The 23600-nt window shown below is 41.5% G+C and overlaps 2 protein-coding genes across 2 annotated transcripts in view; one reads left to right on the top strand and one right to left on the bottom strand.

Moving 5' to 3' along the window:
- jag1b (jagged canonical Notch ligand 1b) overlaps nucleotides 1–23600 on the top strand; it is a 205194-nt gene that overhangs the window by 91445 nt on the left and 90149 nt on the right. The gene's annotated exons all lie outside the window — the stretch shown is intronic.
- Nucleotides 3656–18795, bottom strand: LOC121911510. The gene is made up of 15 exons (XM_042433055.1): nucleotides 17815–18795; nucleotides 14990–15090; nucleotides 14568–14697; nucleotides 14413–14462; nucleotides 13262–13367; nucleotides 11292–11450; nucleotides 11078–11195; nucleotides 10902–10963; nucleotides 10537–10662; nucleotides 10341–10435; nucleotides 10103–10255; nucleotides 9745–9941; nucleotides 9015–9144; nucleotides 5583–5776; nucleotides 3656–4727 (listed from the first exon to the last, which is right to left on the bottom strand). Exons 1-15 carry the CDS (start codon nucleotides 18677–18679, stop codon nucleotides 4484–4486), a joined length of 2730 nt encoding a protein of 909 aa, XP_042288989.1. The 5' UTR covers nucleotides 18680–18795; the 3' UTR covers nucleotides 3656–4483.

The following is a 23600-nucleotide window of genomic DNA, read 5'->3' on the forward strand; positions in this document are numbered from 1 at the left end:
AATTAACTTCATCAATCATTAAGTGGAATTTAGAGTCTCATGGAGCAGACAGACAGTCACATACAAGCAATAAAAACAAGAAGAACAATAGCGTCTGCAACAAGCAGTAGTACAGTATATACTCTAATTTAAGGCATAATGCCCATCTTGTTTGTTTAAACCTGCAGTGCAGAACTCTTGTATCCCCCCTCTGGCAATGAAAGTAAATAGAATAGTTAGTAAATATTTAGTGGAGGGTTAAACCAGAAGTTAGCCGGCTTGGCTGGTGGAAGTTTCTGGTGCCCGTGCTCTATGGGCGCCCTTCAGCTCTGGCAAAGCAATCATTGTTGGTTGACGTAAAACGCATCACTACCGGTATGCCAGCGTGGGAAAGTCGCCACACCACAAACACCAGATAAACTTTGTATACTGTTAAATACAGAGAGATTTATCTGACATTGATGTGGCGGTGATAATCTGGTGGTGATAAGCTCAATCAGCATTGTGTAAACTCATTTGGAAAGGGCTTGAATGTAATGGATGTTCATTTAATATGTAAAAGTCTCGCACTCCACCTTTAACGTTTAGTGGACAGGAATTCCTTTGGTTCTCCTCAGACCTGCATGCATTTTATTGGCTTGTGTGGGATTTGGGCAGGAAACCAGAGCTAATGCCCCCTCTCCCACTTCAAACAGATGCCAGGCACCCTTAAATGTCATGGGGTGGTTAGAGAGTTGAAGGAGGTGGGAGGGAGGGGGATTGAGGAGCGAGAAGCTGGGGCTGAGCGAAAGAGAGAAATCCAGTCACACCGAGCTCTCTTCAGAGCTTATCAGTGTATGCTGGATGTAGTCTTACTCAGGCTGCTAAGGCAAACCAGATGCAGTTAAGGTTGCTCTGTGCCACTATGTGTCAGGTACAGCCTGGGTCAACCTGAGGCGCCTTGGCTGTATAGGAGGAGGCCACTGTACAGTTCAAACGTGCTGCAGATGTTCCTGACTAGCGTACAGTACAGTCTTAGGTCCTGTGGTTCATCCTCCTGACTTGACAGCATCCCAAAAAAGTTTTGAAGTTTTCATGGTGTCACTTCAATTACTCACCCCGATGGATTTCTTCTGCTTTTTAGATTGACAGCTTGCAGCGGTTTATAGCTAGAGTATCAAAGCCTTGCGAGTGTGTGTTTTGGGGTGTGTTGGTCACTGGGAATCCCACGGTGTCTTTCTACTCTTGCCAGCAGCAGTGTTTATAGGATTTTGTCTCATTTTCTCCAGTGTTAATTTATTTCCATAAAGGCAGCCATGACACATTCTCTCCTTTGCTTTCTGTCTCTGTGTGGCTTTACTTTACAGAGCTATGAATTTTTCTCCCCGTCTCTGTGCTGAATGAAAGAATAGACCGGATTGACCTCTGCTGCATGGTTATTTTGACAATGAGCATCATCATCATTGTCAATTTCTCTCTGTCTCTTCCTCATTTTGTCTCTCCTCTCTATCTTCCCCCCAGTCTACATGTCTATGGACTGCTATTGCATTGTTTTGCGGTTTTGGATAACTTCTCACCATATTGTTACGCTTCCAGAGGTATGTCATTATGGTTCATCTGTGTCAGAGGGTAAATGAACATGTTGTGGCACGGTCGACTTCAATTTCCCATGTCTGTGACTAAGTCTCTCAAATCTCCAGCCTGCCAGATTCATACTCCTCCCTCCTTGTGGGTCTGTTTGGCAACCAGCAAATGCCATCTCTCTCATCATTGGATTATACTAGTGCAGCGCCTGTTCAAAACACGCCTATTCGGAACCTTCCGATTGCTTGGCCTCCGTTATTGCTGCCTCAACGCATATAAAAATGAATACTGTTGATGTGAGGTGTGAATGAGTATCAACAACATGAAAGAAACTAGCAGGGAGCTTTTGAAAAAATGTGCATCCTAAAATAAAGTGGATAGATCATATTGGGTTCTTAGATGGTTTATTTTCTGTGGCTTCAGTTCGGATCATTTGAGTGGGTATGTTTGCTCAAAAGATTTGTGCTTGTATGAGACATACTGGTTTTGAACTGCCCGTGGGAAGTAGCCTAAGAGTCTGTTCAGTCTTGATTAAAAGCTCTGTTGTTGCTGTCTTCATTTTTCAGAACACGCCATGTGAAATTAATTTTCTCGAGCTGAGCTGATACTAAAAGGTGACGTGAAAACACAGCAGATCACCGATTGGTCAGTCATTCATGGGCTTTCTGGTTCAGAGAAAGCTTTCCACCACTCCCTCTCTTCGCTTCGCCGCTCGCTCGCTCTCTCTCTTTCTCTCTCTCTTTCTCTCTCACTCTCTTTTCAATTCAATGGGTTTTTATTGGCATGAAAGTTTCAAGAACAATCTTATTATTTATATTAATTATGTATATACAGTATATCCTATGCATGTGTGTGTGTGTGCGTGAATTCATGCTTGTGTTGTGTGTGTCTAGGTCATTCACTGTCCCTCAGGTTGTGGCATATTGATACGTACTGGGCAGCAAGATATGTCCTCCTTCTCCTCGGAGTATTTTCAATTTTGAGAGGTCATTAAGTTCTTTGAAATCTGAAATTACAGAGGTGAACTTGTTAAAGTTAATGTTCCTTATTTCGTTGACTGTTTTACATTGTAGGAGGAAATAGAAGTCTAGTAATCTCTCTTTCTCTCTCTCTCTCTCTCTCTGTCTCTCTCTCCGCTGCTGTGCTTGAAACATGGCATTCACACATGAGGAAAAAACAACACAGATTTGTCCTGTTGTTCTTTACTGCTGCATTAGTTGGACGTAATGAATGAATGAAAAGGAGAAATGCAGAGGTGGAAATGAAACAGAATCTGAGAGCATCTGTCTCCACAGTAAATCATCTGTTGAGTGTTTGATGGTTGTTTATTTGTGCTTTAGAACATAACTGCCGTGTAACAATCAGAAAATAAGGTATTTCTGTCTTTCACGGGCTTTCTCTCTCTCAGAGAAAGCTAACTCATGCTGTCAGTTCACTCAACCTCTCTCTCTTTTTCTTGTCTTTTGTAAAATGAGTTGGGAAGCTGACAACAAAGCCTAACTTTTAACATTATCAAACGAAGAGAGATGTCCTCCCCTTGTCTCTCTCATGGCAGGGCTGTACTGCTCTGATCTCCGCCTGTGCTCATGATTATGACGTGCAGTTGCAGAACCCAGAAGCCCGACCTTGCTGCTGCAGAGCGGAGCGGCTCTCTGATCGCTTGTTTACTCAAGGTTTATTAATATTGATCATGTCCTAATTGCACCAAATTTGACAGTGCACTTCCTTAGGTCCACGGCCATGTACCCGTCAAGTGTGGAGTAGATCGGATGAATGGTTTTTGAGATATGAAAAGGACAACCATACAAACAGGCAGACAGACAGACAGGCAGACAGACAGAGATTCTTTCCTTTGGTAGTGAGATAGAGCTCATTTGCCTTTGATTGCAAAACCATTAACATGCAAATGTATTGGTGACTGACCTGTGACCTTTCTCATCAACTGACAAGCAAAACCGGTCTCATCACTTTGCCTCTCAGGCTCTTTGGACCCCAGGGGCCTGGTTCAGGGTTTGGTAGTGTTTGCGCTGTCTCTCTGTCAGACTTGCATGATCCACTGCCACTTAAGGAGGGAGAACAAGGCTGAGAAATGAGGCATTTCCGGGCCCAAGGGTTTATTCCTACAGCACAGTGGATTACATTACAACAGACACAGTGGAGACGCAACCCATTTTTTAAAGAAATCTTCTGCTCTGAACACTGAACACCAGATCATCTTAGTGTCTAATCTGCATAGAGAAAGCTTGCAAACAGAATACAAAGCTTCTACATGTCTTCTACATCAAATGTTTTCTACCCAGTTTCGGTACTTTGAAAAGGTGAATCATACAGTGTCCTCATCAGGCTTGCATTGTTGTACCCTCAGGATTTACACTGCTGGATGCTAAAAAAAGAAATGCTTATCACATATCCAGTGGAGCAAACGCTCTATCTGCCTTTGTGTTTCTTTATTTGTACTTTCCAGCTCTCCCTCATCCCACAAATATGATGTAGAACAAGGAGGGAACCAAATTGAAAAAAAACAATACTATAGGCTTTGTGTTCATTGTTTTTGTTGGAAATATGTTTTTCATAGGGAGTGTTCTGCACATACACTGAAAGAGTATGGATTATACATTTCTCTCTTAAGAACAAAGTTAAGTAAATATAGTAAACCTTTTTTTTTTAAAGTAGGAAAAAGTCAAATAAAAACAAAAAATACCACTTGAGTTCCGATAGCGAGGAATTAGGCAACTAAGAAAATTTCATCAATACAATAACAATGTTCAGTTATGTGGGTAAATAACTAGCAAAAGATTACATGTCATTTCACATTAGGGGGAATTCTATGGATGGACATCGATCTAATAAAATGAAAAAACACTTTGCATCATCTTCATCAGCGTTGTTTATCTCAGTCAGTCTGTATTTGTCTTTATTTCTCTCTCTCTACCCCTTCTCATCAGATGGCCATCAACTTCCGCTGTGGTGGGGTTTCCGTGGTGACACCATCCTTCTCTGGGCAGATTGTTTGCTGGGGATCAGGGTTAACCATGTGCTGCAGGAGCAGAGGGTGCTGTTGGGAGGTGGGGGTGGTTGGGGGCTGGCGCAGGACAACAATCTGAGCACTTGGTCCCTGGAGCAGGAGGTCACTCAGCTCCTCCTCTGTAGAGTTGACCACCATTACACCATTCAACTCCACCAGCCTATGGGGGGGAAAAACAAAGAAATGTATTATATATTAATGTGATTAGATCTGATTTATAAATTAAGAAAAAGAAAATAGAAAAGTTTTTGATTAAATACAGAATGTAATGTACTTATCGCTGATCAACTAAAGGAGACATTCTGCCTCAACTCCTTGAAAATATCAAAATAACAAGAAACAAATAATATCAAACACTTCAAAAGTAACTTAGCATGAAATATTGAAAAACATCACCTTTACACAGAGCTCATGAAAAAAATCCCCTTCATTAGTTTTTATTTATAGCCACCAGGATAAAACTGACAGGGAAATAGCAGCCCCTTGTATTTTTTCATTGGCTGTGTAAAGAGCATTGGCACAGATGCTGTGATCAGTGAGCACACACGGTGAGGCTCAAAGGCTTTTCGGCTTCTGTGGTTTTGTCTCTGCACTGTCATGCAGACTTCTGTTTCTTTGGCTGTACAGTCTCAAAGGGGGATGTAAACAGCACGGTGTGTGTGTGTGTGTGTGTGTGTTTGTGTGTGTGGTTGGTGCTCATGCTCGTGCGGTAGATCGAAGTATGTGCTTATTGTAATGCAGTAATCACTTAATTATATGAAATACTTTTATCTGCTCCTTTTCACTCTCTTCTGCATCCAAGATATTACATTACAGTGTTTTTTTGTTTTGGGGCCAATATCTGTTGGGTTTCCATAGCTACCAAGCATAGAAAAATAGAGCGATGAAAGAAATGGGTGGGATGAGTGAGATACTAAATACTACTCTGACTAAATAGGTGGCCTCTGTGAACATCAACCAAGTATGTGTCATTAATTCTGGCTAAATAACATTGAAATTCTTTAGTGTGCGTTACCTGTCACCCACGCATAGGTGCGAGTTGTCCACCTTGGCCACCACTAGGCCACAGCCCTCTTTGTAGTGACATGTAAAGCCATAGCAGCCATCAGGTCCCTGGGTCTCCTGGACAACCAGCAGTATGGCTGGAGACTGTGGCGACACCAGCTGGCTCAGGCTACTGATGGCCAAACTCTTTTTCCGAGCTTTCTCCTGAATGCAGAAACAACATATTTACAGCAAAAACACGTATAAACATGCACAAAAGCATGGCAGAAATATGCTTAAATGCAAATGGTTCAGGGTTTGAGATATTCCCCGTACACAGGTTTGCTGTAAATTAATGCTAAATGTACTGCAAGTGACACAAGAAGTAGTATGTCTCATGTCTTCATTTAGTCCGAGTTCAATCAGATAAACCTATAAAATGATATCACACTTGCAGTATATTTGCAGGAAATAAAGTTATTGAATAGTTGGGCATTTTTAGGAAATAAGCTCTATTGCTTTATTGCTTAGAATTTGATGAGGAGATGGATAGCACTGTTATGTATGTCCATTAAATATGAAGCTAAAACCAGCAGTTACCTCAGTTTAGCATAAAGACTGGAAGCTGGAGGAGACAGCTAGCCTAGCTCCGACACATAATACCTGTAAAACTGCTACTTGTTTGTTACATTTAGGTTTTTGTACGGATTAAACAAACAAGCTATAACATGTGAGCTCTAGAGGTGCTGGTAGGCAGATTTTTTTTTTTTTTTACCTTTTGACAGAGACAGGCTAGTTGTTTCCCCCTGATTCAAATCTTTATGCTAAGCTAAGCCAACCGTCTCCTGGCTGTTTTTACTGACATGAGAGTGAGATTGATCTTCTCATCTAACTCTTAGCAAGAAAATGAAAATGAAAAGCATTTTACAAAATGTTGAACTATTATGCACATAAGTTCAATCTCTTATCATTATCTTTATCACAACCCAATTACGCAAAAGAATCTTTAAAAGTTTTGCCTCTGGATATAAAACTAACTTAGTAATGATTTTCTTGAAATGAATACACAACTGTATTTCTTAGAATTAAGCTTTTAAGATTTCAAATACCACTAAGTGGAGGTCCCTAAGTGATAAGACTGGAGACCACCAAGATGCAATGATTAGCTGTGTAAGAGATCACACCACAAGTAGCTTGCAGGGATCAGAAATAACTTGTGAGTCTGACCACTGAATTCCAATGCTCCCTTATCCAGCCTCTTGGCATACTCCCCCCTCCCCCCGTATGGCGTGTGAATGCCTTGCAGCAATAGATGTCGCCTTGCCAGGGTCAAGGGTCAAAGCTAAGGCTTCTCTCTCCTCAGACAAGTGAGCCAGACAGGATATATCCACGGAAACGCAGCCGAAGCCCCTTGAGAAGCACACTCTAATGCGCATCATTTTCCCTTTTCCCTGAATGTTGGACATACACCAAGAGACCAAGGAATTTTCTCTTCATATTCTTCTTGTTTATCCACAAGATTTGATCAAATCCTAACCTACCTAGGCCAGACACAGGCCATTCCACACTACCCATATACACTCCAGATACAACCAATGTCTAGTTAGGCAATTAAAACACTATCCTCCGAGATCACAAAGCTGGCACAAAAGAGAAATAATAGCTCGTTTCACCCACCCACTTACAAATTTCATAAAGACAATAATTTGCCTCCATCATCAGAAGCTACAACATGAACTGCTGAAGGACTTTGTTCCCCTTGTGTGAGAAGTGATTCTCTGACAGGCCAGGCAATACTGTAGATGATAAGTGGAAAGGATTGCATATCATTTATAATGATGGGTGTAGTAGTAGTTCTAAATTCAGTCCTGTCATTCTGAATGTGGATGCCTTGGCTGCTCCAACAGCAGAGATCTTTAGCACAATCAACCTTGGGGTTGAAAACGGAGGACAGAGTAATGAGAGACAATCTGACCACTTTGAGCAACCACAACTTGTAATATGGCTTTTTCTATATAAAAACTGGAGACAAACTAACCCTTTCTTAAATTCAGAGGTATGCCAGAGCAAAGAGGTGGCAGATTTTTCTCAAAACTCAATCTATCCTCAAAGACCATGTGAGACTAAAGAGCGCGGGAATCAGTAATTCTCCCAATTTCCCCTCTTTAATAGTCTGTCTGAAGTTTTTTGAGTTGTCCAAGCTAAACTGCTTATTTAAAATCATTTCCCCCATTTGTTTTCCTTCCTATCCTCCCTTCACTCTCTCCCTCTGTTTCTCTTTGTCCTTCCCTCTCGGCTGCTTTATTGATGCTCTCCAGTTGCAATAGATCCTGGAGATTAGACTGCCGATGATGAAATATTTCCTTATTGTCTGTAATGCAGGGCAGCCTACAAGACCAAACACGGGGCGGTCTGCTCCTTATTAGAGCAGCGGCTCCATCAGTTCCCAGGCTGCTCCTCAGCTCTGACCTGTGTGTTAACTCTGATTAGGTCATATGATAAACATTAGCGCTGCTGCTTTTCCCACAAACTCAGCACCTAAAAAAGCGTGGCCCCGGGGCGGCAACGTGACACGGGGCACCTTTCAAAGCCAAAGCCGCGTGTGTCCTTTCATGGCACCTCGTTAGGGCTTCTCCAACGGGATAAAAGACCCACATTAAAAAAGAAGTGGGCTCCTCCGGGGATAGATGAAGATAGTTTTACACATGCTGGCCCATTTCTCCATTGCACTCTCCCAGTGGCTTTTGTCAGACACATTCCTTTGTTGGTATGGTCACAGGCTCTCGGATGTCAGCGCTAAACATCGTTTTCTCAGAAAAAGTGCATGTTCATCCAAAGGACTTCACTCTGCCTTGTATACCCACTCTGAAATTGGGACTAACTGCACAGCTTAACGAAACAGAGTAGGTTGAATGCAGCATTGTGCTGTCACTCAGGAGAACAGTGACAAGAAGATCAAAGATGGTGGACATAATAGTGTCAAGTATAGGGCCTATTACATCAGGAAGCTGTTAACACCTTTTCTGGTCTCAGATCTAATCATTTGTTAGCTAATGAAATGAGATGACACTTATACTGCGTTTACTGTGTATATTGCAAAAAATGTTCTGATATGACCAAAGACGGAGAGAGTAGACAGCCTTCACTGCATTATTGTCCATAAAACACCAAATTTGACTCTGTTTTTTCTTAAGCCAAAGTTTGATTTTAGTACCCCATTCCACAAATGCTTCTCCCAGTAACTATTATTGTTTTGGTACAAATCTCAGTTGCTCATTGTTTATTTTTAGCAATCAAAACATTCTCTGACTCAAACCATGCAACTCTCCCACATATCCATGTAAGCATGTTTCACATGCTGTCAATTAAAGTTCCTCGAATGAGCTCCAGACTTTCAACTTTCACTTTCGCAGTAGTGTTAATGCATGAAAGGTGCTAGTAATCTTTATTTGATCAATAGTACCTTAATATAGCTTTCTTGTAGAGCATTTTGGAGGTGAGCCACCTGTCGGTTCAGATGTACCATGGAAATTTCCTCCTTAAACACCTGGCAGTTCAGCTTCATCTTTTCCAAAAGGCGAACATCGAACTGTCTGGACAGCAAGACATAAAGTACTGTTATAACAAACAAGGTCACATTGTACTATCACAGAAATACACATACATGTCTTATGAGGTTTATTGTGACATGTTTAAGTTTTTAAATCTACTGTAACAGAGTTAAGCAAACATAGCAGATGGTTTATTTTATGTGGAGTAGCAGTGCTTTTCAATTGTGACCTTTGCAGTATGTGAAAGTGTAGTTGCTGTCTCTCTGCCATGTAACCCATCCATCCTGCTGGACATGGTTAAGATTTGCAGGTAGGACTATTTCAAGAACCATTTGCCCTACAAGTCTCTTAAGATTTGATTACTGTTATCTATGTATTCACTTTTTAATTCTTTCTGACACCTGATTTTGACTTTACAGTACCATCACATAGAGTTTATTGGACAGATTGCAGTCAAACACTCTAGTTCAGTAACACAAACAACTAGATCGTAGACAGACAGTCGCTCTCTTTTATATTCACAACAGTGGACTTTTTTGGAGTCTCTAACTGCATTTTCTGTATTTGAATTGTTGGTGGAAAGTTTAGTTTATGGATTGTTGAATAAGCTACTACTGTAATGAACGAGGACAGTCCACTTACTTCTTCTTGTGAGCAGCAGCGTTGTTAATGTTGTCTCTAAGGGTCTGCAGGCTCTGCCTCTTGTCGTTCAGTCGGCTTTTGACCAACTCCAGCTTCTGTTTCAGCTCAGCAGAGCCAAGTCTGTCTACATTCACATCTCCATCCATGTTCTTTAACTCTGAGCAGAATTCCACCAGGCCGTGGTGGAGCTCCTGGACCTTGGGGTCAAAAAAGTTCAGCTTTCAATGGTGATTGTGATTATACTCAGTGCTCGGTGAATTAATTCATTATGTTCTCCACTAATATTGCACCATTAGTTGTAGAGAACATGTTAATCTGTTACATATTTTCACAGATATAGCTGAACAGAGATAGTGACCTGAAGGATGACATTTTGTAACGAGTCCACCTGTTGCTTTAACTCCCTGATCCTCTCCTCTTTAGCTGCCTGGACATTTTTGTTGGCGTTGCTGTTCTCATCAGAGCTGTTGACTTCTGGGCTGTTTTGGGAAGCAGGACTCGGTGGTTTCTCCTATGATGCAAAAACATAGAGGAGACGTCTTTGGTATAGGGGTTCATAGCTGACATATAAATGTTGAGAAAATGACCAGCATTACCATTTTACACAAGTGCAGTTCCAGTTGCCTGTTCCCTGATGTTGACATCAGCAGATTCTTAATCTGCTGATCTGGTGAGAGCTCCTTGGGTGAATCTTGAAATCAAAGCATATGGAAAGTGTATGTATATGGTATTTCTTTGTTTTTTTGTGATAACATATGTTATGTAGTGTGCATCATGTACTGTATTGTGCACCTGGCTTATCTTTCATTATGAATAGGCTTCTATCTTCTGTCATTCCCAGCGTTTTGATACACGAATCCATGATTTTTCCAACTGTTGTTTCCTTTGGGGTTCTGAGATGAACTATCCGATCTGTTGCTGCAACACAACATGACACTGCAATCAGATGTAATAAAGAGGCCTTGTTTATCCTTATATAAGTGTGCATCATAGATATGACAGCCACACAGTGCCCAACAGGCTGGACGCTGCATCATGTGACCATAAGTGAATATTTTTAATTTATTTTGAACATAGTCCCATTCAGGTTTTTCTGATATCTTCTCAGTTATCACACCCTGTGTATATTTAACCTCTTAACCTATTCAATTACTCACCATTAATAGTGATCTCTATCAGATGAGAATTCCTCTGTACCATGTAGTGTTGGCTATTGTTTCTACAATGGAAAAAAACCAACAGATTAAAATTTGTTTGCTTTGTTTCAAACAAGCTGTGAAGTGTTCAGTATAGGTGTTGTGAGCAGTATAAGTTATATAACGGCAGACTGTACCTTAGCTTGAGGGAACGCCGATTCTTGGTCAGGCAGCTCACATGAGGAGAGGACTTTGACTTACTCATCGACACTAATGCTGCAGTGAATGTCTCAACATTATTAGGCCCTACAGATTCTGTAGAAAAGAGAAACATTAGTCTACTTGACATACTTGATTTGCAAACTGCTGAGTTAAGAGTTTATTTGTCATGTTTTAATGGTAAAAGTGTACCAAGTAGAGAGTCAAGTCTCTGGGTCATGGCGTTTGGAGGATGCAGCTCATTATAAATGGCAGACAGTAACTGCTCCCTATCTTCCAGTGTGGCAATATGGAGGATGTCCAGAGTCTTCATATCTACTGAAGCTAAGTCTGCTCCACACAGTTTTGCTTCTGCAAGAGGAACATTTAGTAATACACCTATATTATACAACAAATCTGGGAGATGTACTGCAGTCAATATATAATCCACAACAATTACACTTGAAAAAGAACTGACAAACACAAAGAAGACATTTTTGTCTATGCTATCTCTTATTTAAAACTTTTTTTTTTTGTTAAAGGGGAACTATTATGCTCATTTTCAGCTCTATATTTTTATTTTTGGACTCCACTAGAGTAGCTTTGCATGATTCAGAGTTCAAAAAACTCCTTATTTATCTTATCCTGTCCCTTTATGCAGCCCGTCAGTTCAGCCTCTGTCTCTAACAGGCAGTCTTAGCTCCTGTCTCTTTAAGGCCCCCCTCCTGATGAACCCACTCTGTTCTGATTGGCCAGCTTTCAGGAAGCCTGCCAAGGGGCCGCCGTATCAGAGTTGTTTTAAGGTACTGCAGATGCAGAGCCAATATTTCCTGCTTTACTGCTTCAAATTAAAAGCTTTTAAATGACTAAGGAACGGGAGACTTTTATTGTGAGGAATTTACATGAAATGAAACATGTTCCTCACCAAATTAGCAGCACTTCATTGGCGGAGCTAAAAAACAGTCGACACAACAATATATGGAGATATTTGGAGCTCTTTGTTCAGTGGATCAGTTAGAAATAATTCAGGGAGGAATAGTACAAGCAGAAACAGCCACAGTGATGATGATGTTTGATGAAGAGCTGCAGACAAACAGCACACCTCCAACAGGTAAACAACTTATTTTACTTCATCATGCTGCGTAATGGAAAAACACTCACAGCGTACCAGCTCAACTTGAGTCATGGCCTTGTGGGACTACCCCCAAACAATGGGAAAACAGCATAGTGTTAGCAGAGCGGAGCAGTGAACTTGGTGCTCTGTGTGGAGCAGATGACCATATAAAGAAATCCATCACGAGCCGACATCGACTCTGGCTGAAAGTAGAAAAAATTGTTGGAAGCAGTCTGAAGCCAGTGGTTTTTGCTCAGGGATTACTTCTACATACGTTTACCTCATTATTTGACACTTTGTCCATGTTTAATATAAAAATCCAATGATGTAACATCATAAATATGTGACTGAAAATAAGAAAAAACATAATAGGTCCCCTCTAAGGAAAATCTGGAAATCAAACATTACTCTGTAGTAAGTGACATCTTTATGAAAAGTAGAACAAATGTGAACATTAAGATGTGGCTGTTAAAAAATTAAGTTTTACAGGTTGATATTAGCTTTCAGCTACTGGCAGCTTTACAAAATAATCTCAGTTTGTTACATTTGTACAGTGACGGACTACCTTTATCATCCAATTTAGACATCTCGGATTTGGTCTTTGAAGCCATGTAAGAAATTACGAGGAGTGAATTTATTTCTGATCATAAATTTTTGCATCTGCTTGTGTCAGAATTAATATTAAGGGGATGTAAGACAATAAATATCAGAAATGCATCATGCCTGTAACTGAAGAGAGTTATAGACAAATAGAGTTACATATAGAGTTTTCTTTAGGTAGAAAGGAAACTCTAATGACACAAATACCCATTTTTTAACCCGAAGCATAGATTGTATGAGATATTAAGGATAGTAAGACAAGTATATTCGCATACAGCTCTCTAGCCACTTTAACATGATTTGTAGAGTAATGGTGTCAGGTTTAATCTAGTCTTATCCTTATCTCCTTTTCCTCTTAATTTATTGATGTTCATAAAAAACTATTTATTTGTTCTTCAGTAAAGATAAAACTAATTTATTATGGAGCTACAGGGCTGGGAGAGGAGACAGTCAGAAGAATGTGTTTCACCTCTGATGAAAGGGAGACATTTCTGCAGTCCAATACTGGTAAACCACTGGCAGACTTCATCTGTGTTCAGCTCCTTGAGGGATTTGGCCACTTGCCTGTCCATGTCCTGGGGAGAAGGAGAAGTTACTACATACTACATACCTGCTGCTCATAGAGCTATGTGGAAAACTGCTTTTATAAACACCTCATTGCAAAAAACCAAACCTGTATGTAATGCAATAGATAGTTATATATATATAGATAGATATAGATATAGATATATACAACATGATGCACAAAGATGAGGCAAGACAAGAAAAAAGGAAGGCAAGATAAGAAGACAAAATATGGTTGAACTCCAAGGCACTTTGTCATTGTCTGTCACTGATTCATGGAGTGTGTTGGAATCCATGTTTCAACATATTACAGCAAATAAACACAGTTGTGTGTTTAACCATAAACAATTGTTTGAAAAGGACAAAGAAATGTTTACTTAGCGGGGAACCTAAACACAGGTTTCTATGTAATTGCTGCCTTAGTCACAGATTCGCTGTTTATGGTGTTCCTGGGAAGAAAACTACAGTGTTCCCTGCTGCCAGTAGAGGCTTTACAAGGTAACTGTGGGGAGATTTGATAAATTGAGGTGAGAGGTCTGCCTTGTCTTAGGGATATCACTATTATGTTGTAAGACAGAGAGACTTTTAGTAAAAAAGAACCCTATTAGATCATAATTTACCAAAACCAGTTATTTTCTATAATTTGGGGTCCCAGTGTGAGGCTCTAGTGTGAGACGTGGCTGCTTAAGAGACATGTTGCATACTGTAAATGACTCATATGAAATTGATGAGGCACCAGAGGAAAATTAAACAGCTGATAATGCATGTAGATAATAAGTTCAGGACACGAGCAATTTGCTTTAAAAAAAAAAAAAAGACTTTCTTTTTTCTGTCCGTTTTGTGTTTTAGCTAACACACGGATTGCTAAGGATACAAGCAATCTTGCTTGGCAAATCCTGGACACAAAGAATAAAATCCTGAGACTATTTGCAGAGTCATTGCTTTGACAGATCAAGGGAGCTGGGAAATATAAACAGAGCATATTCTGTAATTGCAGCAGCTCTGGGCTGTGTGCTGATGCCACCCTGAAGGCCTTGCTTTGATGGTTTACAGTACCTTCTCAGGGAAGTTTCCATTCTGATCCTTAGACAGAGGCATATATGATGCTGCATGAAAGGCATGGAGAAAAAAAAGAGAGTTGTAAGGTTGTATTTGAATTTATATCAGTTGGAACAATAAGGTTGTCCATAATATAACAACACCAGACTCACCAACAGTTATGCGTCGTTGCCGTGGCGACCCCTCCTCTTCCTGTTGTTGGTTTGTGGCCTGGGTTAAAGTGTGGAAAGTGGTGCTGCTGGTAAGTGTGTCCCCAAGACTGCAGGAGCGAGTTAACGGTTTCTGTCACGTAATACAGATTGCAGTTAACAGTGGACTGAAAATCCAGCCCTCTCTAATCAATTTACCATCAGTAAGTATTTTTAACTTCACGAGTAGTAATACACAGTCACAGTCTAAATCAGATAAAGCACATTTCTCCCAGGAATGTGTAGTGACTCTCTGTACATACCTTTAAATACATTAAAGGTGCATGTGTGGGCCTTGTTGGCTGCAGATAGAGCATGTGATATACAGGACGAAGAGATCATGAGAAGAACTTTTAAGTAAGAGGTTCACTGCATGGCCTTCATACCTTTTGATGAGTAAATGTGTCCATCGTGCCGGCGTGAGGAAGAAGACAAAGTTCAGCCTTCAGCATGTCAGAGCAGCTCACATCTCTATTGCTCAGGACATCTACGTAGAAATATAGACAACATGTCAATAAATGCTTACAGTATGAACACATCCTAGTTAGTTACCATATTGGAAACAAACTTTGTCCTTGTTTTCCCTTTTTCAAGTCATTCTGTTCTCGTGGGCCTGCTCAGACTTTTATTATTGTACAGGTCACCAAGTCCATTTGCAGTGCATTAGCCGGTGCTGATACTGGACACAGCTAGATGGGGTTGCTTAGCAACCTGTCAGACACACTAACGTCTGTCTGCTTGATGACATACTTTTCTGACAACTCAAGTTCTTTCCCACAGAAAGCACATATTCTTACATTTTCCAAATGTCACTTGGTCAGCGAGCAGATATCTTTTTTTTCTGCTATCATAACAAGCAAGACGAATGAGGCTGAGAATATGGCATCCAGGCTAGGCCCAGCTTTCTCAGGCAAACACAACGCTGTGATGTGATTGTGATAGATGTTGGAATGTTTACAGTTCAAACTTGTAACTACTTTAACTTTTATACCTTCGCTGATTGAAACGTCAAGAACCCTTTACCATTTAAAAAACAGTAGTCTTTTCAAATAGTTCACCCATCAAAAAATTCAGCCTAATTTCTTAAACACATGTTTTTCATTTCAGGGGCCTTCTTCTGAAAGGCTGGTTTGACATGGACAGGAGTTTAGATGGAGTCAGAATCAGATAAGACAGTGTAATTGGTTTATGTGTGTCAGCAGTGGAATCTTGTCTGGGTCCTGGTGAGACAGTGGAGTACAGGGAAGGGGGGCAACTAGCAAGCACTCTCTCCATCACCTGGCTGACCTGTGAGTCACTCTGAAGAGGATCATAATGTCTGGCCCACAGCTAAGCAAAATCAGAAGACTGTCCACGCAAAACAGAACTGTCCTGACTAGTACAGCTAAGGAAGAACAGCGAGGAGCACCCTCTTTTAGCTGACCTCAGACATAACAGTGTGTCTTTGAAATTCTGACTTCCATTCTTGTACTGTGACTTCTTTTCACCGAAGGGACTCAAGGTGGCGAGCTGTCTGAGAATGCTAATGGAGGGTAGTAGTACACCCACCCTACCACAGTCATACTCAGACATACAGCCTGCGTCTTCCAGGAAAAGTCTAATCAAAACAAAGAAGGACAGGAAATTTTGGGCAGACTCAAGGACACAGCCTGATGCTGGCTAAGTCAGGACAAGTAAAAGCATGAGTGAGCTCCCGCACCCTTGACTGGTTAGCATAGACAAACACATTGCATCCTTGCACGCACACACAGACACAATGAGCAATCAGGTGCGTGACAAAGTTTGACAACCACTCACACACAGACACACACAGGATTAATCATGAAGTAAAGCTCTAGAGTCAGAACTTTTCAGCACATTTGTGTAATGGATAGGCAAAAAGCGATGCTTATCGTTTCAAGTATTATTGTCCTCTTGGTTTGAAAAGAAAGTAAGCTCTTTGAGAGACGACTGAGGGAGGAGAGTATGCTGAGTCACAGGAACCCAAAACCTGGGAACCGCCTGCCCAGCCATGCACTGGGAATACACACACAATGGCTAAAAAGGGAGTTCCAACAAAGGGGAACTTCTGCAACTCCCAAAGGACGCGTTGGAGGTACTGTAGCCATGTCACATAATGACTGCAATTTCATCTGAATGGGGAGCTGAGATCAAAACGAAGAGGCAACACATGAGCTCAACAGCTGGATGAAGCGAACCATCATCTGGTGCCATTTACCTCTCACCTATAGTTCCCCTAAATGGAAACAGAAAGATTTAAATACAAACACTTATTAACCCAAATTCACCTCAAGTAAACTCACCCAAGTTGTGCTCAGTAAATGTCAAAAGATTTATTCCAGTGTTGAAGCTTCCTATGACAGAAGCAGAAAGCAAGAGAACCATTCTGACAAAAATATTAATGGAACTTTTTTTGTTGCTATGTCAAGTTTATCGTTCAGTAACGAGTTAGCTCCTTTGCACAGCAGATATTTTGACTTGTCATAGTAGGAAAAGCACAGTTGTTACCAGTAACATTAACGATGATTCCGCTCTATTCAAGTGTCCCAGTAAACCATGATAGTGAGCCAGTATGCACAATACCAGGAAACTGAAGCAGCTAAATATAATTCAGGCATCATTAATTTTATTATTTACACCTATGCTTTTCCCACTGTGACACCCGTATTCAGACCAAATCGCCGCACCACCGCACCACCTGATTTGGTCTGAATATGGCCTTAAAGCCCTGTTGTTCCAGGGTGTGGTTAGCCTAGCTTAGCAGTTAGTATCCTTAAGAAGAAGAAAACAAAAAAAAATCTCATTGATATTTTGTCAGTTCACAAGCTAGACAGCAATACAGAATAACCTGGGTTATGTTCAGCATTAGAAAAATGTATCATTAATTGGTTAGGACAGGAGTTGCCATCGGCAATGCTTTCTGCTCGTTAATTGTTTGTTAAACCACAGTCTCTTTTTCGATTTCTATCAGAGTTAAAGATAAAACTTGTACATAAGAGACTTTTTTACTGCTTCCAGTCTTTGTGCCTATGTAGCAAAACTAAACGTCTCGCTACCTTGCTACTGAACACAGAGATTAAATTGATATTGATCTTTCTATCTATCTTCTCACAAGAAAGCAAACAACCATATTTCCCAAAATATCAGAGCTTTGCTTTAAGTGTGAATTGCAGTGTAAAAGCACTGGAGATGTTATCACTGTTGGACTCACTTTTCTGCGGGTACTCAGGGATAGGAGCCACCTGGTAGGCACTACGTAAGAACCTGGGCTTTGATTTTTCTTTATCCCCTTCTTTGGTTGCCACAGCATCCCTTTCTTCTCTGAGCTGATCATTTATGCCCTCCTCAGGCTTAGCTGTTCTATCAGCACCAAACTGATTCTCAGAGAACCCCCCCTCCTTTGACTCCTCTGGCTCCACACTGTCCATCTTCTCCTCATAGCTCTCCTGATCCTGAGTAGCAAAGCTTCCCTCACTTCCCGAAGTATGTTCCACACTTTCCTCTGAATTAATGTCAAAGAACTGATCATCGTCAACGACATCAGAGGGAGTGGGTGGAATCAAGTTGATGACTGGTGGTGTCAGGAGGCTCCCTGAAGCTGGTGTGCTATCAGTACCACTCTCAAACAGCAATGGGTCTTCCTCCTCTTCTTCATCATCTTCCCCACTGGTAGAAGTGATGGCCTGTTCGGATTGGGGCTGAATAGGCAGTGAAGACAGAGGCTTCAGTCGTTTCTCTTTCAGAGCTCTCCGGCAGGCGGACACAGAGCTGGCTGAGCGAGCCATGTTGCTCCTCGAGGTCATGGGGTCTTCCTCAAACAGGCTGAAGCTGGCGTTAACTATCCCCAGATCCTCCACTGTAATCTGGATAGCCTCCTTCTCACCTGATCCCTGTTGATCCATGTGTGGATGCTGAGGGCCCCCATTTATCTTCTTTTCCTGCTCCTGCAGAGGATCCTTCTCCTCGCCTTGCAAACATGAGCAGCAGAACAGTCTGCATGAAAAACGCGAAGTGGTCTTTCTCCAGGGGCGCCTACGAGGCCGCAGTTTCTCTGAGTCTGTATTTTTGCTTGCCATGGCAGCAGCCACCTCACTATAAACTGGCTACACTGCTAAACAGGCCATCCTTCAGTTTCATCAGATAATCCTCTGCAGACTGAAGAGAAGACAAACAACCATCCACACCTCTAGGATAAAATACTGCCCTGTGATAGAAGCCACAGCATCTGCACACAACACAAACACTCATCTGCAACATGTGTTGCTAAGGAGAGGATACAAAAAATAGTCCAATTCATGCTCTCAGGGTCAGGTGAGCACTTGAAATGAATGCTGGGTTTCATCAGCGTGCTTTGATATGTTAAGCAGCAACATTGTAGATACAGCTCTTGCTTTAAAGAACTCTAACAGGACAACAATACCCGGCGAAAATAAAATCTTGGCATCAAATATATGTAATGTAGATAATAACAAGAAATGTAAATTACAAAAATATAATCAGCCATGCATTTGTATGTTTATACAGGGTGTGTGCGTGTTATAGCACATGTGCATGACTGATTGTGCATGTGTCAGGACACGTGATTATATTATTACAAGTCTGTGTTCAATTTCTCAGTGGGTCATCTGTTGGGGGCTTAAAGCATGTTTGGAAACAGGTGAGAATATGGGTTAGCGGATGCTTGGCTCGTACAACCCTTATGGCATCAGATGACATTTCCTTCAATCCACAGGCCCAGTCCTGTTCTCTGCTACAAGATAAGTCTTCCAGCATCAGCATAAACCCATTTTGCCACACCACCCACATTGAAGGCTTGTATGAGAAGATGATATCAGTGTTTTTTTCTCACGCCCATGAAGTGACAGTAGAGTGATGGGAATAATTACTCTTCTCCAGTATCCACCTCTCACTGCATTCTCGCTTTGTAGTGAAAGGAATCTGCTACTGTTTGTTTCTTAAATCTGCTACTTCATTTCTATTCAGTTTCTTCTGTTTCTACCCCCAACAATGTTTATTTCTCCCCTTACAGAAATTGAGCTCCTGTGTAAAAAGTTTTGTTTTTCTATCTTTAAGTTTACCATCCTATAGTGTATATAATCCAGATTAACTTCTGTAATTATTCTACATATCTTTCTTCTGTCATAAAAGTGCCAGTGCATTACATTAATCACGTTCATATGGAAAACTCAGCCCCATGTTTAAATTAAAATTTACCACCCCAATTAAGGTTGCCTTAATTAGGGTTTTAACAACACTGACATTTTCCCTCAAATAAAAGCTGACCTCAGACACAGTAACTATTCTCAAATTAGACTAAACAATTTGTTGGCATGCAGGAGTATAATTTCTGCATGCTGGCATGAGATATCAGCAACAGTTATTTGTTCTGTTTTTCTAGATACCCTGAGCTTTTCAGGTAGTGAAGTTCCAGAGATAGGCCAGCTGGCTATTAATGGACTTAGTCCAGGGCTGGAGACTGCAAGTCTTTTATACTCATGTCACTCAGAGGCCCGCATGAGAGTTTCTGCTGCGAGTGAAGGTGATCTGAAGCCTTTTCTTCAACAACATAACTTCAGAGCGAGTGACAGATGAGAAACTATTTGGGTTCAGTTTACCTCAGATTTGAATATGACACAGCAAAGGTAAAAGGTCAAGAAACAAACAGAGAGTTAATGTACACTTGGAGAAATGAGGAGGACATGCCTTAGCAAAAGGAAACATGCCCTCCACTTAAAAACAGCTGCAAACCATTTTAGGAACTGAGCATTCAAGAGAAAAAAGTCTATAATATATGTAAATATTAGGTCAGAGCAAGCTTGTGCAATGTTGAGAACAAGCGTGCATTGTTAAGACATTGTACAGTATATGGGGGAATTTGAATGTAGGGGTCTGTGACATAATCCTGGTCAATGCTGCGTGCCCAACAAAGGGGGGCAGTATAGAGCAGATGCACAATACTGACAGGACATAAAACAGAACCCACCACTTCTTAGAACGACCTCCTCTGGTATTCACAAGTCTGGATAAAGTTAAACCACACAAGTGCTTTTCATTCGCAGCACAGTGAGGCCGCCTTTCATGATATCTTGATCTGGTATTTGCAAGAATATCAAGTTTTGTCATAATCCTTTTTACATGTTGTTTGAATATACATAAGCGGCAGGGGAACGAAAAGATATATGTAAGATTAATGTTCCGTCTCCTTTATACGGGTTGTGTTTGAAATTAGCTGAAAATCTGCAACCATACTGGCAGATTTATGAAAAATTAGTTCCTTATGATAAAGGTTGAGAGACAGTGTAAGTGACAGAGCAGACAAAGATAAATGCCTCACAGCTGCCATCGCCTGGGGCCATTTCTGGGAGAAATGACTGAGAAAGACATGGAAAGCCACTGGTCTGCACTCTCCAAGTGACGCTGTAAATTTTAAACTATTCAAATTAATTGTCTTTGACTTAGCCTCTTGGATTTGTTTGACTTTCTCTGTGCATTCATGAAGTGACATCACTGGACGTCATTGCATTAGGAGAGCTAGTCTACATGTCCAGACATAGATCCGTGAGTATCTGAGCATGCTCTGAGAGTGTTTTTACTGGTCTCACAACCAGAGAGTGGTAGATTCTGGACAGCCCTCAGACGTCCACGCAGCCAACATCAACACCAGCCCTCAGCTCTGTGAGGGCTCCTCTTTAAGACGCCCTCACCTCTTGTTCGGTTGCAGTACTGTGAAACATGTTGAACATTTCCTGTGACAGTCATGTTTCCAAAGGCATCAAGACTCTGGGTCCTCAGTTAGTTAAGAGTAGTCAGGGGCCGGTTCTGTGGTGAACATGACCCTGTTTGGCCTTACAGAGAACTCACACAGGCACTCGCACACACAAAAAGAAAGAAATAGAGGGTTTTTCTCCGCTCCAATTCACAGAAGAGACGAATGCTTCAACCAGTCTGTAATTGCATTCTACTTCAGAATAACATCTACAACCTTTTTATGTTGTCGAGGATGTTGAGCAACCCAGCGCGGCCAAACAACGAGGCGGCATTCTTAGAGCATCGAGGGGGGTCTGCAAAAATAAGCATATTCAACCGAGGATGTTGAGCTCCCGATTCAACAGATAAATCAACACACCACGAGCGGAGCCTTTTCACCACTGAGTTTCTCTTAAACAGATGCATCCATTTTGCTTACACAGATCTTCCTGTTTGTTCTTGCCACCACCAAGCCTCTTGGAAGTCAGACCAAGTGTGCCAAATATTTGCAGTTTCCCTTGTGGCTGATACCTAATAGCATGAGAAAAGGAGTTCGGCAGGGGGAAGGAGAGGGCAGTGACCTTGAGAACTTCTGGGTTGAACCCCCACCCCCATCCCCACCCCACCCCTTACTCACCCGCCAGTACTCCGCTGCTCCCTAATCAATTACTGTTGGCAGTCAGGAGACCACCAATGATTAGCAGCAGCAAGGCAGACGTGGTTTGGGGGTTGGAGTGTGGGAGGCTGGGCGGGGGAGTGTGGGGGAAAAGGAGAGGAAAGAGGTCCTACAAACGGCTTTGATCAAAACGCTGCCTCGAGAAAAGTGGAATGCAACAGGACCCCCCTGGTTTAAATGACCCTTGAACAGTTTTATTTATCTATGAAAATGAAAGATTGCATCCTTTTGCGTTTCGTCTCTCAGACTGTTGCACGTGAGCAGACAGCTGTAGATGCCAAATATTGTTTACACTCGCACATGCACAGTAAAAACCATCCGAGACTGACAGGCTCAAAGACAACAACACAGAAACCCCGCACATAAACACAAACCTTTTTGTTGTGCAGGTCTTTGAAGCAGGAAGGGAAATAACTTACAGGCTCTTTTTTTTTTATGAGAATCTGTGCTGTTCCCACGCCCAGTGTGGCAAGAAAGCTCAACAAAATCATTTGTCTTAGATTGGCTGATTGGCTGGCTGGAATTCGGGTATGTCTTTAACTGTGATGGAAGTTTAATTTGATGAGAGGAACTCTCCCACCACACCCACCCACAATTGCCCTCCTCTCTATTTTCTTCTTTTTCTCTTCATCTCTGATTCTTCCTTCTCTCACCTTTAGGTTTATAGGTTTATCTTTTTTATAGAGTGAGAGTGAGGCTGACAGAGAAAAGAGGCCCACACTCCTGCAGACGTCAGAAATGTTTGTGTCAGTAATTCTCCCCTCTTGTTTTATGGTCGGGGGCAAGACGGCAAGAGACAGTTAGTGTGTTTGGGGGAGAGAGTGAGAGAGATATACACAGAGAGAAAGATTAAATAAAGAAAGATAAAAGAAGAAGACAGAAGATATGAGACAGAGAAACAGGGAAACAGCTTTTGACTCCATACTATACAGCAAATACAGCAGAAACCTGCTTTACAAGACGTGGCTTCCTCCAGGGCTCTCCGTGGCTAGCTCTTTATCCAACTCTCCCAGCACACAATTAATGGCATTATGAGCACCACTGGAAAACTTCAGCTACACAGTTGTGTCTACAATTTTCCCATGGGAACACCATTTTGTGTAGATGCCAGGCACTCTGATACGGTTATCTCTTTTCACTGATGTTCTCCTTCGGGACTTGCACTGTTGAGATAGCTTTGAGGAAATAAAGTAAAATCAAATTAGGTTTTATCTGTAATTTCAGAGCCATCAAGGATTATCATGATACATCACTGAGCAATGCAGGCTGGACTCTAACTCGGGCAGTTTTGGAATTTAGTCTGTGGTATTGTTTGCTGTGCTGGGTTTGTCTTTGTCATGAGATGTTTTTCACAGCCAGACAAGTATGGTCACTGTGATGTCCGCAGCCAGAGCATCTGAGCCTCATCAGCCAGGCATTTCAAAGCTGCTGTCATGGGTATTTAGAAAGGGGCAGACGAAGGACAAAGGCCCACTATTGGCAACTTGTCCATTTTGTAGCCCCTTTGAGGTTTCCTAACGATGCCTGTGCCCTCATAGAAATCACTGCAAATTAATTTTAACACTCAGTGAAAA

This window comes from Thunnus maccoyii, chromosome 14 (assembly GCF_910596095.1).
Source record: "Thunnus maccoyii chromosome 14, fThuMac1.1, whole genome shotgun sequence".
Classification (NCBI taxonomy): domain Eukaryota; kingdom Metazoa; phylum Chordata; class Actinopteri; order Scombriformes; family Scombridae; genus Thunnus; species Thunnus maccoyii.